Raw genomic sequence first — 22,970 nt, forward strand, 5'->3', positions numbered from 1 at the left:
CAACACATTTTCATTGAATCATTATTTAAGTTTGTATTATATTATTGATAACCCTGTATTTTAATGTTTGACATTAATTTTTTGGGGTGGTACTTGGTATGAAAATCTAGAACGGACAAAGAAAAAAAACATTTTTTGAGCGTGCACTCAGGTTGGCTGACCTGACGCATACCCACCTCATAAGACATGAAAATTGGATTAAATGTACCCCCCCGAAAAATCTTGATATTTAAAATTATATATATATATATATATATATATATATATATATATATATATATATATATATATATATATATATATATATATGTATATATATATATATATATATATATATATATATATATATATATATATATATATATATATATATATATATATATATATATATGAGATTTGCTTTCAATTTAATGTGTGAATATGTGTATGTAAATATAAACATTTATAAACAATATAAAATGCATTAAATATAAACTAATCAAACAAAGTAGTTTTTGAATAAATATTTAACTTTTAATACATATTCAACTAAAAATGTAGAAAATCGGGTTGCATTTCAGAGGTTCTGAGGTGTTTCAAGTGTTGAGATTACCGTGAGATTAAAGTGTAAAATATTGTCCATATGATAATATGATGATGATGATGATGATGATGAAGAGCACAAAGAGCAGTGTTGTCCAATAGAACGCAACCGTGAGGCACTACATGTCATCCAAATGCACTTTATACTGTATCTATATTTATAATTTCCAACTAGTTTCCTATTGGCCGGACAACTTAAAGGGGTGGCGAGGAATTATTCAAGTAAAAGTGTGGTTGTGTTATTATTTGGGAAAAAAACTACAACATGGGAGGGAGCTTACAAAGTGCCGTGTGCAGAAATTGCACCGCTTTACAAATATACTGTAAACGTCTTTGTCAATGAATAAATACATGCAGACGGAAATAAATATAAAAATAAATAAGAGAGCAGACGTTTGAAAATGTGAACGTGGCGTCGTGCGCAGATGTGCAAACATGGAAGGCAGCGTGTGAGAACATTTGTCGGAGAAAGGAATAAAAAGTGATATATGCTTTTTTTTCCCCTGCACACAGAGACAAAATTATTGGGACACCCTCCTTTATAAATTGATTGGTCAGGTGTTAGGAAAGGTCGTTCTTTTTTTGTCTGTATGCTGAACAAAAATGAAAATTCCCAATCCAAGACATATTCCAACATGTCTTCATGTCTTTCCAATGTCCCTTTAACTTCTGACAGGTCTCCCAAAACCTTTTGAATTGTGTACCAACACTTATTTTTTTCCTGTGTTTTGAAGTCCTGAGTGATGTCATAGTTTTGTTTGGCAAATTCTAATATTCTTGGGTGTCCCAACACTTATGTAATCTTGATTTATGGGTGTCCCAACACTTATGTAATCTTGATTTATGGGTGTCCCAATGCTTTTGTTCAAGCGTTAATTTTCTTTTATACCGGATGTCTCTCTTCCTGTATGTCCCAACATCTTTGTCCAGATCTTATTTTCCACTTCCTATTGTGTCCCAATCCCTTTGTCCATATGTTCTTCTTTCCTGGGTGTCCCAATACTTCTGTAAAAGTGTCAATTTTCCTACTTCTTAGGTATTGTAATACTTTTGTCCCGTTCCCAATTTCTGTCTTCCCGGGTGTCCCGATTCTTTTGTAATCATCGCTTTTCGCGCTTTGCGCGTGTCCCAAAACTTTTGTCCTGTTCTTTTTCTCCTGCGTGTCCACGCACACGCGCACGTAAATTTTTGTATGTATAAGGCCGGATGTGCCACTGACACAACTACATGACATCACTACACACGTATGGAGTCTGACTACTGGACTGATTAGAAAAGTCCTGACACAAGATGGCGTCCAGAAGGGCTATCAAGGGGGGAAGAAGATGGCGGCGGCGACGGAAAGGGAGAGGGACCGGTGGGCTATTTACATCTCAAGTCTTTTTCCATCACATCCTCATCTGTCCCACTCGTCTTCTGGACAACTTGGATCTGAAGACAATTAGCATGTTAGCATTCTGTGAGCTCAGTAAAGGGGTCAGTTTTAGGCACTAGTAACGGCACCTGATACAGTATTAGCATGCTGTTAGCATTGGATTTAGCATTTTAGCATTTCATTAACACACAATTGCAATGCTGTAGGTACTTGACAACAGCACTTTCTCTATTTAGCTTCCTATCTAGCTGTATGTTAGCATGTCAACTACTAGCACGTTAGCGTTATAGCTCCAATTTTTTTGATCGTTCTTAACTCATTCAATCGCAAAGGCATATTTTTACGTTTTTATATACACTATATACTGTATTCAAGTGTTTGTTTACCGGGAAGATTACTTTTAGAAGTACTTTCAGTACTAAAGCACTAAAGTGACTATTTAAGTACAAGAGTAATCAATTACTGTGTTAGCATATTTAGCTCTCATGTTAGCGTTTGATCGATGAATGAACTGCCTCTGCAATCTACTGCTGTTGCTATCTTGTTATTAACTGTTAGCCAGCCACCTGTTAGCATATTAGCATTTTATCCGGAAAGTTAGTATTTTAATAACTGCCATTTGTTATAAGATTCAACAGTAACCGAAAACCTTATCAATCTACCTTCGAGCCTCCTCGAGTCAGGTTGATATTTCGCTGAGTGTTAGCATTTTTAGCTAACACTGTAGCATTTTTATCAAACTTGTTAGCATTTGCACCATACCTGATAGTCCCCGCCAGGAGAGGATTGAAGGCATACAGCCAGTCGTGCATGTCTTTGTCACTTGTGGCTTGAAGCAATATTCCGCGGTGTTCCGTGCACACGGCAAACGTGTTGGGGGTCTGTAGAAAAAAAAAATACAAGCTGAAGCTAGCTAGGTGTCAATTGTCATCTATCGTTAACAGATGAGAGTTTGCACCTTGAGCATGGCCTGCTGGTCCTCGCTGTACTCCACCTGCGCCGAGGACAGGTTAAGGATGGCGCGCTCTACGCTGTCGCGTTCCGTGTTGTAGATGTAGACATACGGCCGACGCACGACCACGTAGCGCTTCACCCAGCCGTTGGTGTGCGGCTCCAGGAAGTGCAGGTAACCCTTTTTGGACACGATGGGGCTGCGAAGAATTAAAGGCGTCATCACCTCCACCAAGGCATGGTTGCGTTAGCTATCAGCTCATTTCTTTGTTTGTAGATTCCGCTTCATTCCTATGGATTCTAACGCCTCACCTGACTCGGATTTCCTGGATATCGGGTACGAATCTACGTATGCGAGGTTTCACTTCCGAGACTGCGCCCGCGCATTTTTTGGCGTCAGGGTCTTGGTCAGGACTTGGACTGACGGCGCGGGAGCGAGGAGCTGGAGGTCTGCAGAAAAATGAACATATTCATTGCCGGGGATGTTTAATACGACTTTTTTATTGACCGATACCAGTATGAGTATTCACTCGAAAAGGAGTATCAATACCTGTAGTAGTTTGGATAAAGATCTGACATGATACACGACTTGCCGATGTGTCAATAGTGTAACACCATTTACTTCTGAGGAGGACTTACTCAATGCCAAATAAGACTTTAGAGTGAGTATCGGTGGCCGGTATCGGCAGCCTCCATGATTACCCAAGACCTAAAAATGTCAATACTTGGTACCGGGACTTGCCCAACCCTGGCCTCCATTGTGTTAGAAATGCAAAATGTTTAAAAAGGAAGTCAAGCCCAAAATCTTGATTTTACATATGTTTTATGCAACCATGTTATTCTAAAAACAGGATTATGATCACTGAAATGGATCAAGTTAAGAGTAGTGGGGTTACAAAGAACATATTACAGTAAAAAAATACTGGGCTTGACTTCACCTTTAATGACTACTAGATCATTGACATATCTAGGGCTTACCTGAGATCACCATTGCCATAGCAACCCTCCACCAGGGAAGGGCAGGTGGATGAGGGCGTGATGGTGTTGAGGGCGGAGATGGAGGCCGAGTCTCTCAGCGAGGTGACGGACATCTCCGAGATCTGCAACGAACGCGCACAGGTGTGCTATGTCAAGGTTAAAGTGACAGGAATTGATTGTGTTGCGAAACAGGAAGTACCTTGCTTTCACTGGCACTAACGCACACGTGAGTGTACTCTCTGTCGAACGAGTGAGTGAGAAGCCGCAGACACTGCGTGTACAAATAACAGTTATTCATGATTGGAGGTTAATTTTGTAATTACAGTAATTAATTAATTTCTTTTATTACGGTGTCAAATCAAAAGTGGCGAACCTTAGTGGCGAGCTCCCGTTGCCTCTCAGTGGTGATGTCGGACGCAGCGAAGCCTTGCGGCTCAACTCGGGCGGGTGGAGAAGGCTCACTAAGCTCCTCCTCCGCCAGCCGTTGAGTCCCTGGACCCGCCAGCAATAAGGTGGACTCCAGCTTCTCCCTCAGCAGCAGGAAATGTTTCGTCTTCTCCACCTGAAGGACAAAAATGAACAGAAAATGACGTTTTCTGACGTTTGACAGTCGTTCCAAGGCGGGCTGCCCCGATTATCGACTTTGGGAAAACAAAAAGAAGTGTCTCACGTCCTGGAGCAGGCTGAGCTTGTCAAGCTCCCACTGGTGCTCTAAGATGAGGCTGTCACTGCGAGGCCGCCAGCCTGCCAGGTTCTCCTCGCCGCGGACGTATGCCACCGACGTGTCCAACACTCGCCGCTTGCGCCGCTGCATGCCCGGACTCCCCGCGTCCGCCAGGTTGCACAGGCTCAATTCGTACACGCCCGTCACGCGGTTTCTTGACACAAAAGGTAAGAGATGATGTTTGAGTTGCTTTTCACGCACTCATTTTTCAGAAAATGATCTCTAGCTGAAAAGCCCCATGTGTGTGTGAGTGAGAGAGAGGGAGCGTTCTGATGCAACTGAGTTTTTTTTTTTTTGTGCAAGTGTGTGTGTGTGTACTCAATGCATGGTGACACTTTTTTGCATACACGTTTAGTGAGAGATTTTTTGTTATGAATGAGAGGTGTGAGCGGGCCATCGAGAGAGTGCAAAAAACATACTGTATGTTATAAGAGAGACTGTGTGTTGAGAAACTGTTATGAAATCTTTGTATGACAGTATATGGGTGTGTGAGATTTTTTTGTTGTGATTTTGAAGTGCTTTGGTATGTTACACGGGGATGACAGAGCAAAAGGGACAGCAAGAGTGAGAGAATGAGTGACAAACAGATCGACAACATTTTCTTGCGTAAGAGAGGGTTTTTTGATATGTGTGCTGTATATTGTGTCTGAGATCTTTTGTGATGATTAAAAGGTTTTTTGTTGTTAGTTACATGGGTGCGAGAGATATAGAGTGAAAGAGAGCAAGAGTGAGAGAGAGAAGGGAATGACAACGTTTTATTGTGTGTGTGAGAGGGTTTTGGTATGTTTCAAAAGTTTTTAGTCAATGTGTGCATGAGCAATCAAGATGGAATTTTTGTTACGTAAGAGAGAGTCTGTGTGTACGGTATGTGTTTAGAAACTTTTGTATGCAAGCATATTCGTGTGTGAGATATTTTTGTGGAGAGAATCTATTTGGTATGTTGTATGCGAGACAAACAGACAGGGACAAAAAGTCGAGAGAGAGAGAAATGAGACATGAGAGACTAGATTTGGGGTATTTTTGTTGAGGTAACATTATGTTTTTGGGTGACTCTGACAGTGTTTGTGAGTGTGTGAGAAAATGAGTGTGGCAACAACTCACCCATCGGCTGCTCTCAGGCTTCCTGTGCCAAAAAGGTTCCGAATGGAGCGTGAGGCAGACAGTTTGGTATCGCGAGAGTAGAAGACCATGCACACGTCTTTGGTCACCACCGCCGGCTGCGTGCATCTCTCCATCTGAAAAACGCATACGTGATTGCACCCTGTCCATTCGCAGGTGACCTGTCTGTCCGTTCACATCCATATTCACTATCATTCAAGGGTCACCTCCAAGTAAGCCGATAGCGTCATGTAGATCTTCTCGCCGTAGGGGGTGACTCTGTTGAGGAGCAAGGAGTTGTGCATGGAGCTGTCCCACGCTGCCTCGAAGCGGTAGAACGTCCTAGAGGTGACCAATCACGCACAATCAATACAAAGCACTGATGGACGCCACCATTAAGTTAGTGGAAGTGGTATAAAAAACGATGACATGCTGATGGGCTGAGATGAAGCACAAATGAAGAAGAGGAGCATGGAAAGCCATTTGAGCAATTTCTCCAGATCCAGAATAACCCATTTAAATCATTTTGGGGTCATTTTCTTCCACATCATTCTCACAGTAGTTTAGCCAATGGGATGGCCCACTTCTGGTAGTGTGATAACTAAGTGTTGTCATCGTCTGGGTGAAATTTCAGCTCCCTTGTGCCTTCTTTCAATGCTTTTAATGTGAAGATCAAAACATTGACCAAAATACTGCACAAGGGTTAAGGTCCACTCGGACACACTTTGACCACACTTAATGCTACTTTTGGCCTATAAGTATGCAATTCAACCTTACAAATAAATACTGTACTCGTAACACTACTAAACAGAATTATGAGACAAGTCTCAAACACTAGTCGTTTCCTTAACAAGGAATACTGAATAAAGGCTTTCCATGAAGTTGTTTATTCCTTATACGCATCTTAAGATTCAAGTACTAGGGCAGTTTTGCCATACTAGTAGAACTAGCTGTTACCATCGTACAAAACTGTGCACTAGTTGTCGACTGCCTGATACCAGAACTGCTAGTTGACATCTACATGCTACTACTACTACTTAAGAAGCGGTAGATGTAATGCATTGTATAATGTCCATAATGGTACTAGTAGCACACGCACATTTCTGTTCGCCATGCTCGAGTATGTATTTTTAACAACTAATACAATTCCTTCTGACTGGCAGTAATACTTTTGGCCTACTAGCATGCGACTAACTGATAAACTATTTTGCTGCACTACATGTGTCAAGCACTAGTAGCCTCATTATCACAACACTCAAAAGGCTTTCCATGAAGATGTTTGGATATTTATTTCATATCATATCCTGTCCTACGAGTGAGGACAAATATTGCACCAGCACACGAATCTAAATGCGCAAAGGCTTTCCATAGAGAGCGAGTGAGGCAGAGGATCAATACCTCGGATCAAGTCCCAGACGGGAGATGCTGTGAGGAAGGAGAGATGACAGAGGAAGAGGAAGTGAGAGAGGAAGAGCTCTAGAGGCAGGACGTGAGCTGTCTGTTACTTGTTCATAGAAGACATTATGGATCAATACGTCAGAGAAATACTCTGAAAGTTAACTGCTTTGTTTTATGTGTGCATGTGCTAAAAGAAAAAAAAAAGCAACGCCACCGACCCCCGCCTTGCAAAGCCGGCCATGCAGACACATTTCAGTAAAAGTACGAAGAGAAACAGCAGCAACAAACAGCAACGCAGACGCAGCTGATGAAGAAATGACCATGAGGGCACATATGAACAGATGAGGGCTTAAATACCATACAGTGAACCCATGTTATATTGTGGTTCATCTCTCCCACCACCACTATTCCATTTTAAGCGTTATGTTTGTCTTTTTGACCTTCATGCACTAATGACGATAAATAAAAGTAATTTTCTTGCATTACTGAATGTTTACTGTTAGTAATCATTAGAATGACAAACTTCTGGACAAAATATGTATGCTTATTTTCCGTCTATAGCAGTTTGCATTTTATGATAGCATTAAGCTAGCTTGTTCTTCCAAAGCTCTGGGGAAAAGTATAAGACCAGAACATTTCTGAGACTCTTTTTGGTGTTTTGTTTTTTTTTTCTTTCTGGCAAATGGATTCTCCCAATAATTATATTTGTATTTGGAATTTTCCAAAATAACAAAAGGAAATGTATGCAAACAAAAACATAGAAAAGACAGAAAGCTGGTAATTTTGTCGAATCGCTTTTGGCGCTTGATTTCAAATGTTATCTCCCACAGTAAACGGGGGTTCACTGTACATATGAATGAAAAATCAAATTAAAAATACCTAGGCATGTCTGAATCAAGAAACTGTCTGCAAAAGACAAATCATATTAAAAGAAAAAAAAAACATTCCATTAGTGGACTGGAGGAAGAAAAAAACGTTAGCAGCCATTCAAATATTTCATGTTAGTTCCTCGATGCAGAGCGCAAAAACGGGCTACTTCGAGCAGCTGGTGCAGGCTGGGCTAGGCTGGTAGCTCGGCCAAGCGACAGAATCGCCCCCAAAAGAATCATGAATTGAAATAAGCTTCAATTACTCAATACGATCAACACAATGCATACACTTCATATTTGCATGTAACAGATGTCAAGTATATAACATTCACTTCCATTTTATGGGGAATAAATATTAAGGTGAGCGTAGGAGGCTTAGAGGCGTAATAATAAAAAGCGTTAAATATGAACGTGCTGCATGGAATTGCTTTAAATGATATGTTAGTGTTTTTTTATACAACGGTAATCGTAATAATATGTTGATGAAATGTGTTCTCATACATGCCTCAAAATGTTGAAAAAAAAACATGTAATGATTCAGAAAAAGCTAGCAACTTTTTCTGATGTCTTTTTACATGTAAAAAGACATTCTATTAAAGATTTAGATTGAGATTGGACCCCAAAACATTTTGAAAAAAAGACATTTCTATGTCAATGAATAAGACTTTTTCCATTAAAAAATATTATTGTGCAAAATAATTATATTTGAAGAAATGACTTTTTCTACCGGAACATTGGGCTTTTTCTATCAAATACAACCTATCTACTGTAACTTCACGCAGGTAGGCCAGAGCCAGCTGTACTCGGACCGTGAGGCAGACGTGCTATTAACCGTGCCAACGAATCACCCAAAACATATACATGTCACTTTTGAAAATATTATTTTTCAGAAGAAAAAAAATTCTTGTAACATTACACGTTTATTCACATTTTTAATCAGTAACTCATTCCCTGTGATCTGATGCCTGAAGTAAATAAGTGATGTAAAAAAATGGAAGAACATGAGTGCATGGTGTTGAAGTCTGCGAGCATGTTGATTTTGCCCTTATTCGACATGATGCGTAACGATGAATGGTATATGACAGGTGTGACAATAAGTCAAAGGACACATGTCAAAGCAAACGTTGGAAGCTCACACAGCTAGCGTGACGTCACGTCTCTGCCACCATTTTGCATGCGAGCTCCTGTAAGTTAAACGTGCGTAATAGAATTCTCATACGCTTGACACTAGCACCAAATGTTACCTGTCGTCACGCAAGGGCCTGACGTAACCGGCAGACAAGATGTTGAGGGATAGAATGTTGGGGTCCATGATGCTTTCATCGGACTCAGGGGTGTTTCGGAGGCGTCCTTGTGTAAAAAATGAGCGCGCCAATAAGAAGACATGCTAAAATGAAAGCATAATTATATGATGTAGCCATAACGTACCCACAACCAGCTCACGCACGTCTCTCCACTCAATGTCGCCGCCGGATTCATGCACGATGGTGACGGTGATTCTCCTCTGGAGCCCCTGCATAGCAAAGACAATATTTTGGTTCTCATAAATATAACATAAAAAACATAAAAAACTCATGTTCCAATGAAGACACAATGGCAACATTTTGAGGAAATTAGTTAAATAAAATTATTAAACAAAGTAGCATTTAAAAAATATGGTTATATTTGTGAATTTGTGAAAAATAAGTCATAATTTTCCATATAAGATTTAAAAATGTTATAGTAAAAAAAGGGATTGACCTGATGCAAGAGGAAGGTACCGTGACAAGGCATTCCTCCTCTGTGGTCCACTACAGCAGGGAGGTAGCTGGAAAACACAAAACCCCAGAATTATTTTATTTTGAAACCTTCCAGTATTTTATTTTGAAAAGACCTTTACAAAATCAACTCACTCTCCATTGGCTTCCAGCTCACATATCTCAAAGAAAACCATCAGGTCATACTTGCAGTGGCACGGTCCAACCTGCGGGCGCGCCACCGCCGTCAGCTTGGTGGCTGGCACTAAACAGGAAATGGCTCAGGTTAGACAGGAAGTAGAGAAAACAAAACAGGAAGCAATGCCACCTAGCCCTACATGGAAGCAGTAAGAGAGAAAAACGACAGGAAAGTAAAAGAATTCCCAATATTCTCATAACCTCTAATTTTTATGAGCCAATCAAAAAAGTCCGTGTGGTCCAGAAGAGGAAGAGCAGGGGAAAGTGAATGCACGCGACACCAAAAGAGCCAGAACCCAAGTGAGCAATCCTGACACACCAAACCAAACTTTTCATGTCACGTCACTTATTTGTCTTTCTTTTAAATTAAACGGGATATTTTGAGCTGAGGTGGAACTATTTCTTGATAAAGTCTGTTTAGAGGAGGAGTGGATTTAAGTGTACAATAATACAGTGCATATAAAAATACAAACATTGGGTACAGATTTTGAAAATAGTTTGAAAAATGTGTTTTTATTATTTTTAACATTTCCTTAAAAAGAATTTGTCAATACATTTGTTTCTGAGATGTGTGTCAGACGATATTTGACATTTTTTGTTTGTTTTGTTGTCTGACTATTAAGGTATGGTTATAGTAAGAATATTTTGCTAAATATCAGAAAGTGAGTGACATTAAAGAAAAAGCTGAGTGTCAGGATTGTTAGGGATCGCCGTAAACCAACCGGGCGTCTGCGCCTTAACAACCGAACAAATGGAGTCGGGCACGGTGGCCCACATGGGCTCGTTCACTTCCATCAGAAAGGAAGCGGCTAGGCCCGCGGCAGTCAGGGCGCGGCCTGACAGAGAGTCCACCAGTGCCCCGTTGAGCGCGTCGGGAACCAGGTAACGGATCAGCTCCAAAGTTTTCTCCTGGTTCTGCTCAGAGTCCGCTGCTCACAGCCAACAACACCAACATGACTGACACGCGGTCGGCGCCGCACCTTCACGTCATCATCCGCAAAACAGTGTTGTGCTTGTTTTTTTGTTTTTTTTACCTGGTTTGGAAAGAGGCATCACACGTGGGAACTGTCTCCTGCAGGGCCGCAGTGGACTATAGAGGAAGTAAATGATGTTAAAAGTGTTAGTACAATGAAGTTTTGTAATTACCGTGCATATGCTAATTTCCATTAGCCAGTCAGTAGGGTTTCACATTGTATGTTAGCATTAAGCTACTGGACAGAATTCAAATAGTTTGAGTGAATATATCATTGGTTTGTTGAATATATTTTTCTTGTGTTTCTGTGCTGTGTGTGTTGAAGCAGTGGTCTCCACAGTTGTAATCGGGCATTATCAGCTGGTAGGGAAAATTAAGAGAGAAACTCTATAACATAAATAATCAATATTCCCCATAATGATGAAGTGAAAAAAGAAACATTTGCCAATTGAAAAAAAATAAGATCCAATGTAATCCATTTTGCAAGGTCTGATAGATAATAAAACGAGTTACCTGATGACATCTTTACAGAGAGGAAGAAAAGCTTGCTTCTGGTAGTGTCCAAACACCTCAAACACGATGGGCTGAGTGCTGATGTAGTCCACGAACGATTTGGTCACTTCAACGGCGATCTGGAAAAAAAAACCACAAGCCATGCTGTAGACTAGTGATGGACTGAAATGAGCGATAAAAAATCCACAAAAGTATCATTGTCATCAATGGTTACATTCTGCACATGGTAAAATCCCAGCGGGGGTCCACGGCCCGTGTTCTTCAAGGGTTCTGTGGAGAAGGCTTCGTCGTGTCGGTGGATGAAACTGTGCACAAGGAAAGAAACGCACAACAAGATGCACATGCTTTTTCTCATTTGCGCTTTTAATTTTTGCTTTTCACAAGAAGAGTCTTGCGATGTTTCGTAAAACTTTGTTTTCATTTTTGATGTCAAGTCGGAAGGCCGTCTTACTTGAACTGGCAGAAGATGTCAGCATACTCGGCGGAGATGTTGGATGCTTGCAACACGGTCACGCGGAAGGTGAAAATGTTCCCGATTTTCAGATGCTCCGCCATCGCGTCCACTTGGTCGTCCAGTCCTGGCTTCCCGGCCACGTCCTCTTCATCGGTGCCAGCTGCTATTAACCCATTAAAAACATAATAATTTAGACAACAGCTTAGCTTCTTCATTAAAGCGGAGTCCCTCAGAGTTCTGTCCTTGGTCCAGTTCTCTTCATATTGTACACAGTCTACATGATTGACTGCATAACTCTGCTAAACCCAAAAACTTGCAACTCCCTACTAAAATACCGCTGAGTAGGGCAGTTCAACAATGACCCTCACATGTGTTATTGTTGACTTCGTCCGCTGAGGGTCCCATATCTGCGCTCTGCCCCTCACCCTCCACAATGCGTAATTCCTCCTGGGATACTCCGATGCGGGATAGTCCAGATGGGCAGGACTCTGACTGAAACTGAAAATAAATAGCGGTTACCATAATCTTTTGGCGTCTGCAGCATGCACAGTCAGTGTTTTGCGAGATAAAATCATTTTACCGAATAAATGTAAATATGCATCAACAGATCTGGCAGGTATCCTGTGATCTAAGAATACGACAATTTATCAAAAATAAATAACATATCTAGATTTTTTCCCAAAGTGTGGGGTGGCCAAAAAAGGGACAAGGGGTGGTTTAGCCAGTAAGTTTTTCAGCAACTTCAAGAATGTTTTGAGTTTTGCGTCCACGCTAACAATATGAGTGTCACTGCCTCCTACTGTAGTGAATGAACAATTACACTTTATTTTAGTGCAGCAAGAAAAAGAACACACATCCTATGCTAGCCAGCTAATGCTAGCATACGGTCATGCGTCGTTTATATACCTTTTCATATTGTTGATCTTCAAAGGAGATCTTGGCGGTGCCCGACTGTCGCACCCCTGAACCGTAGTCAGGCGCTTCCTCGTCAGCTGGAAAGTATAACAGCCAATCACTCAACATTCTTTTTACACAGCTCCGCCCCTCTCACGAGCCTTACCCGAAATGGCCTGCACAGCTACGCGCAGGAAGCCCTTAACATCGCCCCTCTCGCTGACGACGGCCACACGATGCACCAGTGGAACGGGGTAGAGTAGGTTGCTCAAGTACACAAATGACCTGGATGGGAAATAGAAACCGAAAGACCAAATGATAGAGTCAAGCGGAATAAGGTGACGGATCGTGATACAGAGAACACCGAGCTGCGAAGCAACCAAACACAAGCTGGGATTGCTCTTGAGCGATGGCCATGGCTGCCCTTTACTATTGCTTGCACTGGTAATATATATGTTGTTGTAATTTGGCTCGTTAAGGAATAAACTGTGGTGCGTCAAAATAATATTGATTGTATAATTGTTCATGGTTTTTTTTTCTTCCAGAAATAGCAAAAAAATAAAATAAAATCTTGAGGAATTCTTTAAACCATCCAATGTGCCTCCTGAACTGTACTTAGGTTTCCTTTTTTTTCTTTATTCATTTGCAATGAATAAATATTTTATATATAGAATTGGCTTTATATTTATTCAGTTTTGGAAGACGTGACTTTCTTCTAACATTTGATTGGTTCAAATGACTAACACGTGACTTGGCACTTAATAGCCTTTAACATGGGATCAGACAGTAATCTATTCATAAATAGTGTATATATTAAATATTTTCCAAAAGTAGTATGTCACACAATTAGACTGCACCACATCTCCACGTGCCAATTCGAGGGGGTAGACATTTAAGGGTGTTAAAACATAAGGACGGCGAGGGGGGGGCAGGCTTATGACAAGATTGGTGAGGTGTTAAGAAAGGCATGCTCAGGACAAAAAAATAAATTAAATAATGCTTTCTTTGGGACGTTCAAATGAGACAAAAATCATCATCAGACGGGTTCAGGGGCGGGGCAAACACGGCTCAGCCAAGACAGCCGACCAATCAAATCAAAGGACGGCTCGGGGAGGTCATGACAAAGAAAAACATTAATTAAACAAATAAAAATGAAAAGACTTGTGCTCTGGCATGCCTAAAAAGAGACGGCTGAGGTAGAAACCAGCTCTTTCAACTTGAGATGTCGACTTCCTGCATTATTTTCATTAGACATGTCAGATGTGAAACACACACAACACAAGCAGGTCGTTCAACTTTCGACGTTGCTTGGTATGATTCCATCCCAGCTGCGGTTTAACATGAGAGTTGGCGTGTTGCAATAGTCGGCTATGAAAATGGGATATAAAAATAAAAGCCCAGAAATGTCTACTCCAGAGTAAACCATTCAAAGTTGCTTGAAAATGTATTCAACAGCCTTAATAATCATCTTAATATCACAGATTGTTTTTTTTCAGCTCATTTACAAATGATCAGCCAATCAGTTCCTTCGTTACTCAAATATTTGAAAAAAAAAAAAAAACTGCAAAAGGGTACCTGGGAGTGAGTCTGTATTCTGTCAAAGACATTTTAAATATGTAATTGGGATTAAGGGCGGCAATTATTTTTCTTTTGTATATTACAATCCACCAAATAGTCATAAAATGTAGTCGACCACTCATAGTTTTTCATGAAAACTGGAGGAAATGGGGGAATTAATTCAAAAACTAGTAAAAAATATCCCCCCCCCTTCTTTTTTTTTTAATACTGGGGGAAAAAAAGTATTTGGAAAAACTGTATGTGAATCACTGGAGCCAAACTGCCAGCGTGCAGGGTACAACTGAACTTGTAAGTTGTAATATCACCATTCACCACTAGATGACATACATGGCTAAGGTGTCCTTACACTGGTCTTGGTACTGTCTGTCCTATACTACTGTACAAGACAAGAGTATGTTTTTTTTTTTGAGGGGAGGGGGGGGGGGGGGGGGGGGCTGATATGGAATGATTTGCAAGACAAACATACTGTAGTACTTCAGGATTAACAATTTCAATGAGTTTGTTTGAGGGAAAAAAAAAATCGGTTTTCTTTACCTCAAATTTGTGTCGTCTTTTAATTTCTATGCATTTTTATGCATGCACTTTCAACTTGAAAAAGAACACAATATGTAGTTATTTTGTTGCTCGTTTACCTAAGCATTGTTAAAAAAACAACGTGGGGTCACTGACGGAGGTCGGCGCATTTTATCCCGCCCGTCATTCAAAAAGCTCAAAAGTCTCAGCGTGAAAGAGCTAGTTCCGCCCGTCAGCGAGCGCTCTCTCTCCCCGTAAACCTCACCAACCTTCCCACTACACTGAATAATGGCGAGCGGTCGTAAAAGGGATCCTGGCCTTCGCTGGAGCCTCGGCACAGCTCTCGCTCCTCCTCATCCTCATCCTCATCCTCCTCCTCCTCCTCCCCCGCCAGCTCCGAGCTCGGCTCATCCAAAAAGATATCGTCGTCCAGTTCCTCCGACTCGTCGTCCTCGCCGCCGCGGGGCTCCCGCTGAGGCGAGTCGGTGGTCTCGGAGGCGGAGAGGGTGGGGGACGGGGTGGGGTCGCTCATGCGCTCGCTCATGCACGTGTTGAAAAGAGGGTTTCTGGGGGAAGCGGGTTAGTAGAGAGAAAGCACACACTGAATATGGATGGGCCCCGCCTGTTAGTGGACGAGCACCGTGACGGGATGCAACAACAACCGGGCGAGAAAATGTTGCCGCAATCGTCAGGTGATGAGCTTTGATATCCATTGGGGGAAAAAAAGACATTTTAGGGATGCTCCAAACTTTTTTTTTTGTTAATAAGTGAGTGAAGAGCATACCTTCCCACCAGACGGAACCATGGGAAACGGTCATAAAAAGGGTCGCCGCCCGTCAAGGTGCCTTCACCGTCATCTGTGGTGGAATTTGGACCCGTCGATGCGGGAACAGTAGTGGCGGGGGGAACCTCAGCGGCACGGTCGTACATCTCTCGCATAAGATCAAGTCTTTGCCTAGAAGATACGTTTGGTTTTTTCATTGAATAGTATTGTATCATGATGCACTTTAATGGAAGGGAATTTATTTGTATAATGCTGCTTTCAGTTTTGCCCCCAATCTCTCGCATAAGATCAAGTCTTTGCCTAGAAGATACGTTTGGTTTTTTCATTGAATAGTATTGTATCATGATGCACTTTAATGGAAGGGAATTTATTTGTATAATGCTGCTTTCAGTTTTGCCCCCAAAAAGTTTTCTTTAAAATTCACACCCCGTACATTATTGTAAGTCGATCATTTTAACATTTTTACAAGAAAAAAAAAAGATTTTCAAGTCTCAGTTCAAAGGTATTTAATGTACTTTGTGGAGTAAAATAACATTTTATGTATACTCTCCCTCATTGTAGCAATTTGATGGTATTTTGTTCAATAATTTGCTCAAATTAGATAACGCTGCATCGTAATGTAATATTATAGATAATTTACAATATTTTTCTTTAAATACATATACTTTTCTTTGTTGTCTTTGTCACTTTTTTATTTGAGATTTGACTTCATTTTTAGTACAGTAGTTTTACCCAAACCATACAATAAAGTTATGGTTTTCAAACATTTTTAACGTTACCCAAACAGTTTTATAATTTACACACATTTCTATGCAAAAATAAGTTTTTTTCCTGTCTCTCAGTCAACGGGTATTCAAAGTATTTTAAACAGCACTACACATAATTGGTTTAACAGATCTTTACCGTTGGAAATTGATGATATTTATTTGTATTTTTAATTAATTTTAACAGTACGGTATCCTCAAATTATACCTTGAAATCTACGGTTCTTGGAATTTTTTTAACATGATAGTATTTTCTTTTAAAATGTATTCACATTTCTTTTCAATTACAGTTGGTCAAACTTAATAAACAATAATGGGTCAAATATTTTGAAATTGCACTCCAATTCGCACCTGAGTTTTTCCAGCGTCCAGTAGTGAGTGGCTCCATTCTTCTGGTCCTGCACCTCCACGGCCACAATAGTTTGGGGGAAAATTCGCCTTTCACGCTCTTTACCGGAGTCGGGTGGCAACAAGTCGGGCGGGAGCGGCGAATAGAGGGTGTCGGTCAATAGCACAAACTGGAACTGAACCTGCAAAACAAACATCTTGTTAGCATCGTGGCGGTTAACGGTATGGATGTTGCGACCACACCGCGTTTTTTTTACCTTCTTCTTGAGTTCAACGCTGATAGCATTGGCCTCCTTGAGGAAAATGGCATTGCCCCACAGGAGGTCACGAAGGGAGGTGAACTGGTAGCACCTCCACTTTCGAAAGCTCCACTCGGCCAGTTCACGTTCACGCTCGCTCCACTGAACTGTGAGAAAACACAGACATTGAAGTCCAGCTTTTACTCGTGCGGCAAACGCGCATCAGTTGGCTTCATGCTTTACCTTCCTCTTCTGGCTCCTCCTCTTCCTCGGGAGCTTCTGGGTAATAACGATCCACCTGTTTTTGAAGAGCCTCCAGCTTACTCTCATAATCCTGAAAAATAATGTGATCACAAATTCGACTCAAAGAATTTTTTAAAATATTTCAATTACATTTGTTTACCTGACAGATATTCAAGTTGTCTTTGAAAATGAGTCACATACCAGCCTCTGCTGCTCTAGGAGGTTGTTGGCTTCCTCTCTTTCTTTACGATATTGATCTTCCAGCTCTTGCAGCCTAAACATAAACACTGTTAGCTTACGACTTCATTTGTACTCCCACGTACAGTATATGACCTCAACGTGCTTACCTCTGCTCCATCTCTTGTTTCATGTCAATGCCTTGCTTCTCCAGCAGCTCCCTCTGGGCAAAGGCCCAGTCCACGGGCTCCGCTGGGGTCTCGGCGCACGGGGTCCTCTCTCTCTCCGCCCGTGCCTGCACGGGGTGGTTAAAGCGGAACACGTGGCTTTTGCCCAGGATGATACGATTTCCTGAACAGATGCACCATAACAAGGCAAAAGTAAAGCACATACGGTATGATGATGATAATAAAAATTGTATAGACAGTTGTAGGTTTGATAGTAAGAAGTTGGTTAATTAGGACAGAACATATTATTCTATTTGTTTTACTTGACTTTGAAACTTAGGGGTAACATTTTTCCGACCTGATTTGAGGATTGTGGCCTCTGTCACTCTCTTGCCGTTGACGTAAGTCTCAGCTCCCTCGCAGGGCTCCAAGACAACAGCTACTCGGCAACAGACGCCAACAATGTGAGAAAACAACACTGAGGCCTGTCTCGTTCGAAGCAAAAGATTATTTACTTTCTCCTTGAGGTCCAGTGGAACTGGTGAAAGTGCAGTGCTCATCCTTGATAAAGTGGCCGCTAAGAACGATATCCTGGCGGCTTGCGGCGTCCACGCGGCCCACCCTAAAAAATATTTTCTTGGGTTAGTTCGCAGGATTATGCAAAAGAGGGGCCGTTCCATTAGGTGATGTCATATTGTATTGGCCCGATACCTGGCCTTATTTCGAGGTATCGATAATCGCGATGAAAGTCAATACTATTTACGAGTTTAATGGAGAAATAAAAAATAGCGGAATTGAAGATCGCCAAAAATAATCGTTTTTTGCAGTTCCTCACCAAGCAACCGACTGGCTGACTAACCAACCAATTCAATCAGTCGCTCGCTAAGTCAGGTAGTCGGTGAGTTGGTTAGTGATCCGCCTAATTTAAGTTACCAATGGGATATGCTAACAATGGCCTTAGAATTGGTAAAGCAGCATGTGGCTTATCAATAATAAACCCGGCTACATCTAACCTGGTGATTCCGTCCTTGATGTAGTAGAGTAAGCACTCAGACATTAGAGGGTCCTCGTTCAAGTTCACCAGATGAGGTGTCTGAGGAGGAACATAAAACAATAAGTTGAGTCTGTACAAGTCATTTTTGTCTGTCTCTTTATGATCCCTTTATGAGTTATGAACATTATGCAAACACCGCATATCACAGCGCCCACACAAAGCAATCTCGTGAAGGATAAAAACATGCAGATAGTTTGAGCTTTATCTCATCTTCAAACTTGTCAGGGAGTCTCAGAGCTCTTGAGATAAAACTTAATGAAGGTCAGACTCAAAATCACCCGCACACTTCCCAGCTACAAACCTCGTTGGGGGAAAAGAGCCCGACAGTGTCAATAAACACAGCCTGGGGCTTTCTGTGGCTGTCTGACGGCTTAGGGGGCGGATAAAGAGGCTGTTTATTCTACAGATGCATCAATGGACCTTGAGGAGTCAACTCAGTGGATGTCTGATTACCTTCTTGGGAGAGAAGACGCCGACTGTGCCGCCGTCCTCGCGCATGGCCACACCCATTTCTGCCAGCAGGGCCTCTCTGTGGATGAAGTGCAGGCTTGAGTTAGCTGCAAGATTCTAATCGTTATGACGCTAAGATGCTTCCGTTTTGTGTGTGTTTTTGTCAGCGACGGGAAATTGGAGCTCACCGTTCCATTCGAATGGCTTCAGTCCGCCGGAGTTTCTCTTCCCATGTCTCGTTGAGCTCTGCGATGATTTTCTCAGTTTCCTGATGTTTAGAGAAAAAAAGCTTGGTTGTGGCATTCCTACATTTCTGTCTGTTGTATTTAGTTTCTGATAAGGTGACCTAAAATGGCTGTTTCAAAGCAAAACGTCTGACATCCTGCATCTTTTGGTTTCTTGTTTCCTACCAAAATTAATTTTGTTCAGGGAAACTGGTTTTGGAAGTTTTATTTTATCTTACCCATTCCGTGGCAATTAAACAAAATCTCAAGAATGTGAATTTGAAGGACAGCTTAAAATATCCCAAAGTATCTGAAAATGGCCTTCCTGTGTCTTCACATTATATAAACATGTCCAATAAATTTCATGTGACGTGAAACTGGCATCAGGGCCTGAATTTTCACAATTGAGGACAAATTCAAATGTGATATTTTTTTTTAGAACCACACTCACCTTCAGGCGCTCGATGGCCTCCTCGTTGGCCGGGCTGAACATGATGCGGTCGTGCAGGCTGGCAATAGAGCCGGCCCGGCTGGAAAGGGCAGACAGCGACGGTGAGGGACTCATGCCCGTCATGGCATTGGTCACTGTGGGAAGCGAGAGACAAAACAAAAAGAGAACCTTTGATTAATAACTCAGGGTCTTTATCGTTATTATTACACTAGTCATGCGACAAGCAAGCCAAGAAGCGACAAAAATAAAAGGAACACTGCGGCCATCAAGCTAAAAATAAACAAGCTGCAGAATATATTTTTGCTCATACATCAATTTAGATAAGCGAGGATTACGTTCAACACAAATGAAATATAACAGCTTGGCCATTTCTGGGACAAAGCTTTCATTATGGCAGCTTTTTTTTTTTTTTTTTGCTTTAATTGCTACAGTTCGATTGCCAGCTGTTAGTTCTTTTTTGTGCGGAGTCAGTGGTGTTTAACTTGAGTTGCTTTACACAATAGCTGTAAAAAAAACATATAACAAATATATATGCCCCAAAGTTGGTGGTCTGCTTAGCATGTATCTTGAAAAAAATGTAGTCTTTCTTCGCTTTTTTGAGAAAGTGAAGTCTGTTTGATGAAAACAACCCTAGTTATACAAGTGATTATTAAGGTTCAATATGAACAACTGCATTGAAAATAGTTGGCAGTGAATGAGATCAGGACTAGGGATGCAGAATAGATTGATTTTCCCTTTTACTAAAAATGATTATTAGCTCGAAAAATGTATCCCCCTCCTTGACTATTAATAATCGGTATCTGACGTGAAAAAATATATCGGTCTACTGCGTAACAGGTAAGGTCCTTAAAATACCATAACAAGAAAATGGACACTAGCTCTTCTGCACTATGTCTTTTGCAAATTGTGTGTTCTTAAATGACAGTCAGATGCTGGGAAAAACACAAATAAAGCTTTGAATGTGATGCAAAAGCTGGCTGAAGCGCAATAATCAAACAACAACACACGTTTCAAACCCTCAATCTCAGCAGCAGACCCTCGAAATGCTTGAAGAGAGACAGAGACACAAAATAAGACAGGTACCACCGGCTAAAGACATCATCTAAGTGCTTTTCAACTAACCATTGTTTACAACCATCTTATTTCCGTTATTAGCCATGTTTGCAATGGTGCTGTCCACATAAATTCCAAGGCACTTTTCAACCCTAAAAAAGTGTGTGCTCACTCTCAATGATGTCTCCCAGGCCCTGGGCAAAGAGCAGGTCTTTGAGGCGGGACACCTCCTCCTTCAGCTCGCGCACCAGCCGATTGTTGGGGTCCTCGTTGATGACTGCGTTACAACGGATTTGCTTGGCGCGGTCAGCATACCTATCATCATGAACACACACTTGTTTTCAGGAAGATGGAGCATTTATAATCCTTTTGAATGGAGTTCCTCAGGGCTCCATCTTAGGGCCTATTTTCTTTCAGTTTGTGCCTGATCAGCTGTAGTTAAAAAAGCCTGGCGTCCCAGATGACTCTCAAATTTACCCTCCAATGGATAAAAATGACCTGAATGCTCATGCTCAGTCTAAGGTTTGTTGTCACAAATGTTATTAAAAGTTAACCAGAATTCTAGCTCTGTTCATTTTAAATCACTCTAAAAAATTATATTTGGACTGGTAAAAGTAAAGATGTCGGAATGCAGTTTTTACCTGAGTGTGCTGAGTGTTTCGTCATAGTTGATGTCTGCAGGGCTCAGTGCAGCCACCATGGCGGTGCGAGAGTTACCGCCTGACCCAAAGTGGAAACACATGGCATTATAGCAAACTTTTAATAAGAGTGGTAATGAGTGAGTGATAAGCGAAACTCTACCGAGATTCTCTCGGAGCAGCCAGGTCAGCACTGAATCGCGATAAGGGATGAAGCTTTCCACTTTCTTCTTCTTTTTGTTCTGCAATTGAGTTAAAGGCTCGGTTATTACTTTCACCAGGTAGGTAGTGTTTAGGTGGTTAACAAAAAAATATTTAATAGTTATACCTTGTTTGGTCCAGAGTCCTGAAATGAAGCACAGACATTAGGATTATTAACAAAATGAATGAATGTGGACTGTTCCTCGTTCTGCTTTTGAGTTTTGCCTAAGTCAAAAGCTAGAACTGACTGTATTTCTTGTTTTACTGTATTTTAGCCCTACTCCTGGAAATAATTCGAGCTGTTGTTCTTGTTGTGGTTCTAGAGTGGGTCTGCTTCTGCTGCTTAGTTTAAAGTTGTGGTTTTTGCTCTTTATATTGTTCTAAATATTCTTACTTGTTCTAAGTATTGCTTGTTTTTAATTTAGTAATAGTCCAGGTGGATTCTAATTACTGTATTGTTCTACTTCTGGTTCAGGTCCTGGTACTTGTACTCATTCTGGTTTAGATTGTAATTTTCATTCTCATAGTAGTTATAGCACTGATGTTGTTGTAATTCTTGTTCTATTACCGTTTCATGTCTCACTCAAGGGACTTGATCTAGTTATGGTTCTGGTTCTGATTTTGCATTGAAAGAATTTAGGTATGACTCTCACCACTTCTGCCAAAGCGGAGATGACTTTCCCCAGCGTGGTTAGAGATTTGTTGATGTTGGCTCCTTCCTGTGGACCAGCACAAATAGGGTAACACGTTACAACAATAATTTGTTTGGTGTGGAATTTTGAAAATAAACAATAAATCATAAATGGATGGATGGATGGATAGATAGATAGATAGATAGATAGATAGATAGATAGATAGATAGATAGATAGATAGATAGATAGATAGATAGATAGATAGATAGATAGATAGATAGATAGATAGATAGATAGATAGATAGATAGATAGATAGATAGATAGATAGATAGATAAATGTTCCTACTTTTAGCCTGGTCCCTTTGGCTCCAGTGGAATCTGCTCTTTCGCTGCCAGCCAGATCCACCAAACTGATTTTACTCACCTGAAAGTGCAGATTTGAAGAGATTCCAGTCAAGAAAATATAAAAAAGCCTTCTACCTCACTTCCTCTCAGTGATATATTGAGTCACATTCCCACATTGTTGTTTGTGTGCTACCTTCTCGGAGGTGTTGTCAGTGTCAGCATCGTGGCGTTTCTGAGTGAAGATGATGTTAAAGACGGCATGTGAGCGACTGCTGGTCTCATTCATGTTGGTAGCAGCTACCGTCCTGTTGGGAGAAAGATGGTCACTTGACGTTTTTGGCAGAATGCTTTACAGCAGAACGAA

At 41.1% G+C, this 22,970-nt stretch overlaps 1 protein-coding gene across 8 annotated transcripts in view; it reads right to left on the bottom strand.

The window, feature by feature from the left end:
* Nucleotides 1-359: 359 nt before the first annotated feature.
* The window catches only part of kif1aa (kinesin family member 1Aa), a 31,030-nt gene continuing 8,419 nt past the window's right edge, over nt 360-22,970 (bottom strand). The window contains exons 7-50 of one of the 8 annotated variants that reach the window (XM_088425110.1): nt 22,800-22,911; nt 22,608-22,685; nt 22,281-22,346; nt 21,755-21,772; nt 21,590-21,668; nt 21,430-21,508; nt 20,961-21,103; nt 20,743-20,781; nt 19,736-19,869; nt 19,249-19,328; nt 19,064-19,139; nt 18,570-18,649; nt 18,072-18,178; nt 17,915-17,995; nt 17,560-17,740; nt 17,414-17,486; nt 17,213-17,303; nt 16,988-17,136; nt 16,734-16,912; nt 15,619-15,789; nt 15,104-15,400; nt 12,910-13,028; nt 12,756-12,841; nt 12,218-12,347; nt 11,847-12,012; nt 11,610-11,700; nt 11,396-11,514; nt 10,944-10,999; nt 10,632-10,841; nt 9,868-9,976; nt 9,716-9,782; nt 9,404-9,488; nt 9,220-9,325; nt 7,986-8,012; nt 5,936-6,050; nt 5,712-5,845; nt 4,557-4,764; nt 4,260-4,448; nt 4,086-4,157; nt 3,887-4,008; nt 3,221-3,358; nt 2,916-3,108; nt 2,720-2,838; nt 360-2,013 (exon numbers count right to left, since the gene is read on the bottom strand). In XM_088425110.1, the coding sequence (XP_088281236.1) occupies nt 1,971-2,013; nt 2,720-2,838; nt 2,916-3,108; nt 3,221-3,358; nt 3,887-4,008; nt 4,086-4,157; nt 4,260-4,448; nt 4,557-4,764; nt 5,712-5,845; nt 5,936-6,050; nt 7,986-8,012; nt 9,220-9,325; nt 9,404-9,488; nt 9,716-9,782; nt 9,868-9,976; nt 10,632-10,841; nt 10,944-10,999; nt 11,396-11,514; nt 11,610-11,700; nt 11,847-12,012; nt 12,218-12,347; nt 12,756-12,841; nt 12,910-13,028; nt 15,104-15,400; nt 15,619-15,789; nt 16,734-16,912; nt 16,988-17,136; nt 17,213-17,303; nt 17,414-17,486; nt 17,560-17,740; nt 17,915-17,995; nt 18,072-18,178; nt 18,570-18,649; nt 19,064-19,139; nt 19,249-19,328; nt 19,736-19,869; nt 20,743-20,781; nt 20,961-21,103; nt 21,430-21,508; nt 21,590-21,668; nt 21,755-21,772; nt 22,281-22,346; nt 22,608-22,685; nt 22,800-22,911 (5,017 nt within the window). In that variant the 3' untranslated portion in view covers nt 360-1,970. Of the gene's footprint in view, nt 2,014-2,719; nt 2,839-2,915; nt 3,109-3,220; nt 3,359-3,886; nt 4,009-4,085; nt 4,158-4,259; nt 4,449-4,556; nt 4,765-5,711; nt 5,846-5,935; nt 6,051-7,106; nt 7,134-7,985; nt 8,013-9,219; nt 9,326-9,403; nt 9,489-9,715; nt 9,783-9,867; nt 9,977-10,631; nt 10,842-10,943; nt 11,000-11,395; nt 11,515-11,609; nt 11,701-11,846; nt 12,013-12,217; nt 12,348-12,755; nt 12,842-12,909; nt 13,029-15,103; nt 15,401-15,618; nt 15,790-16,733; nt 16,913-16,987; nt 17,137-17,212; nt 17,304-17,413; nt 17,487-17,559; nt 17,741-17,914; nt 17,996-18,071; nt 18,179-18,569; nt 18,650-19,063; nt 19,140-19,248; nt 19,329-19,735; nt 19,870-20,742; nt 20,782-20,960; nt 21,104-21,429; nt 21,509-21,589; nt 21,669-21,754; nt 21,773-22,280; nt 22,347-22,607; nt 22,686-22,799; nt 22,912-22,970 lie in introns of all 8 variants that reach the window. The other 7 variants (XM_088425107.1, XM_088425108.1, XM_088425109.1 and 4 more) reach the window with 7 other exon arrangements.

This window comes from Hippichthys cyanospilos, chromosome 10, assembly GCF_059441005.1.
Source record: "Hippichthys cyanospilos isolate Australia breed blue-spotted pipefish chromosome 10, RoL_Hcya_1.0, whole genome shotgun sequence".
NCBI classification, from domain to species: domain Eukaryota; kingdom Metazoa; phylum Chordata; class Actinopteri; order Syngnathiformes; family Syngnathidae; genus Hippichthys; species Hippichthys cyanospilos.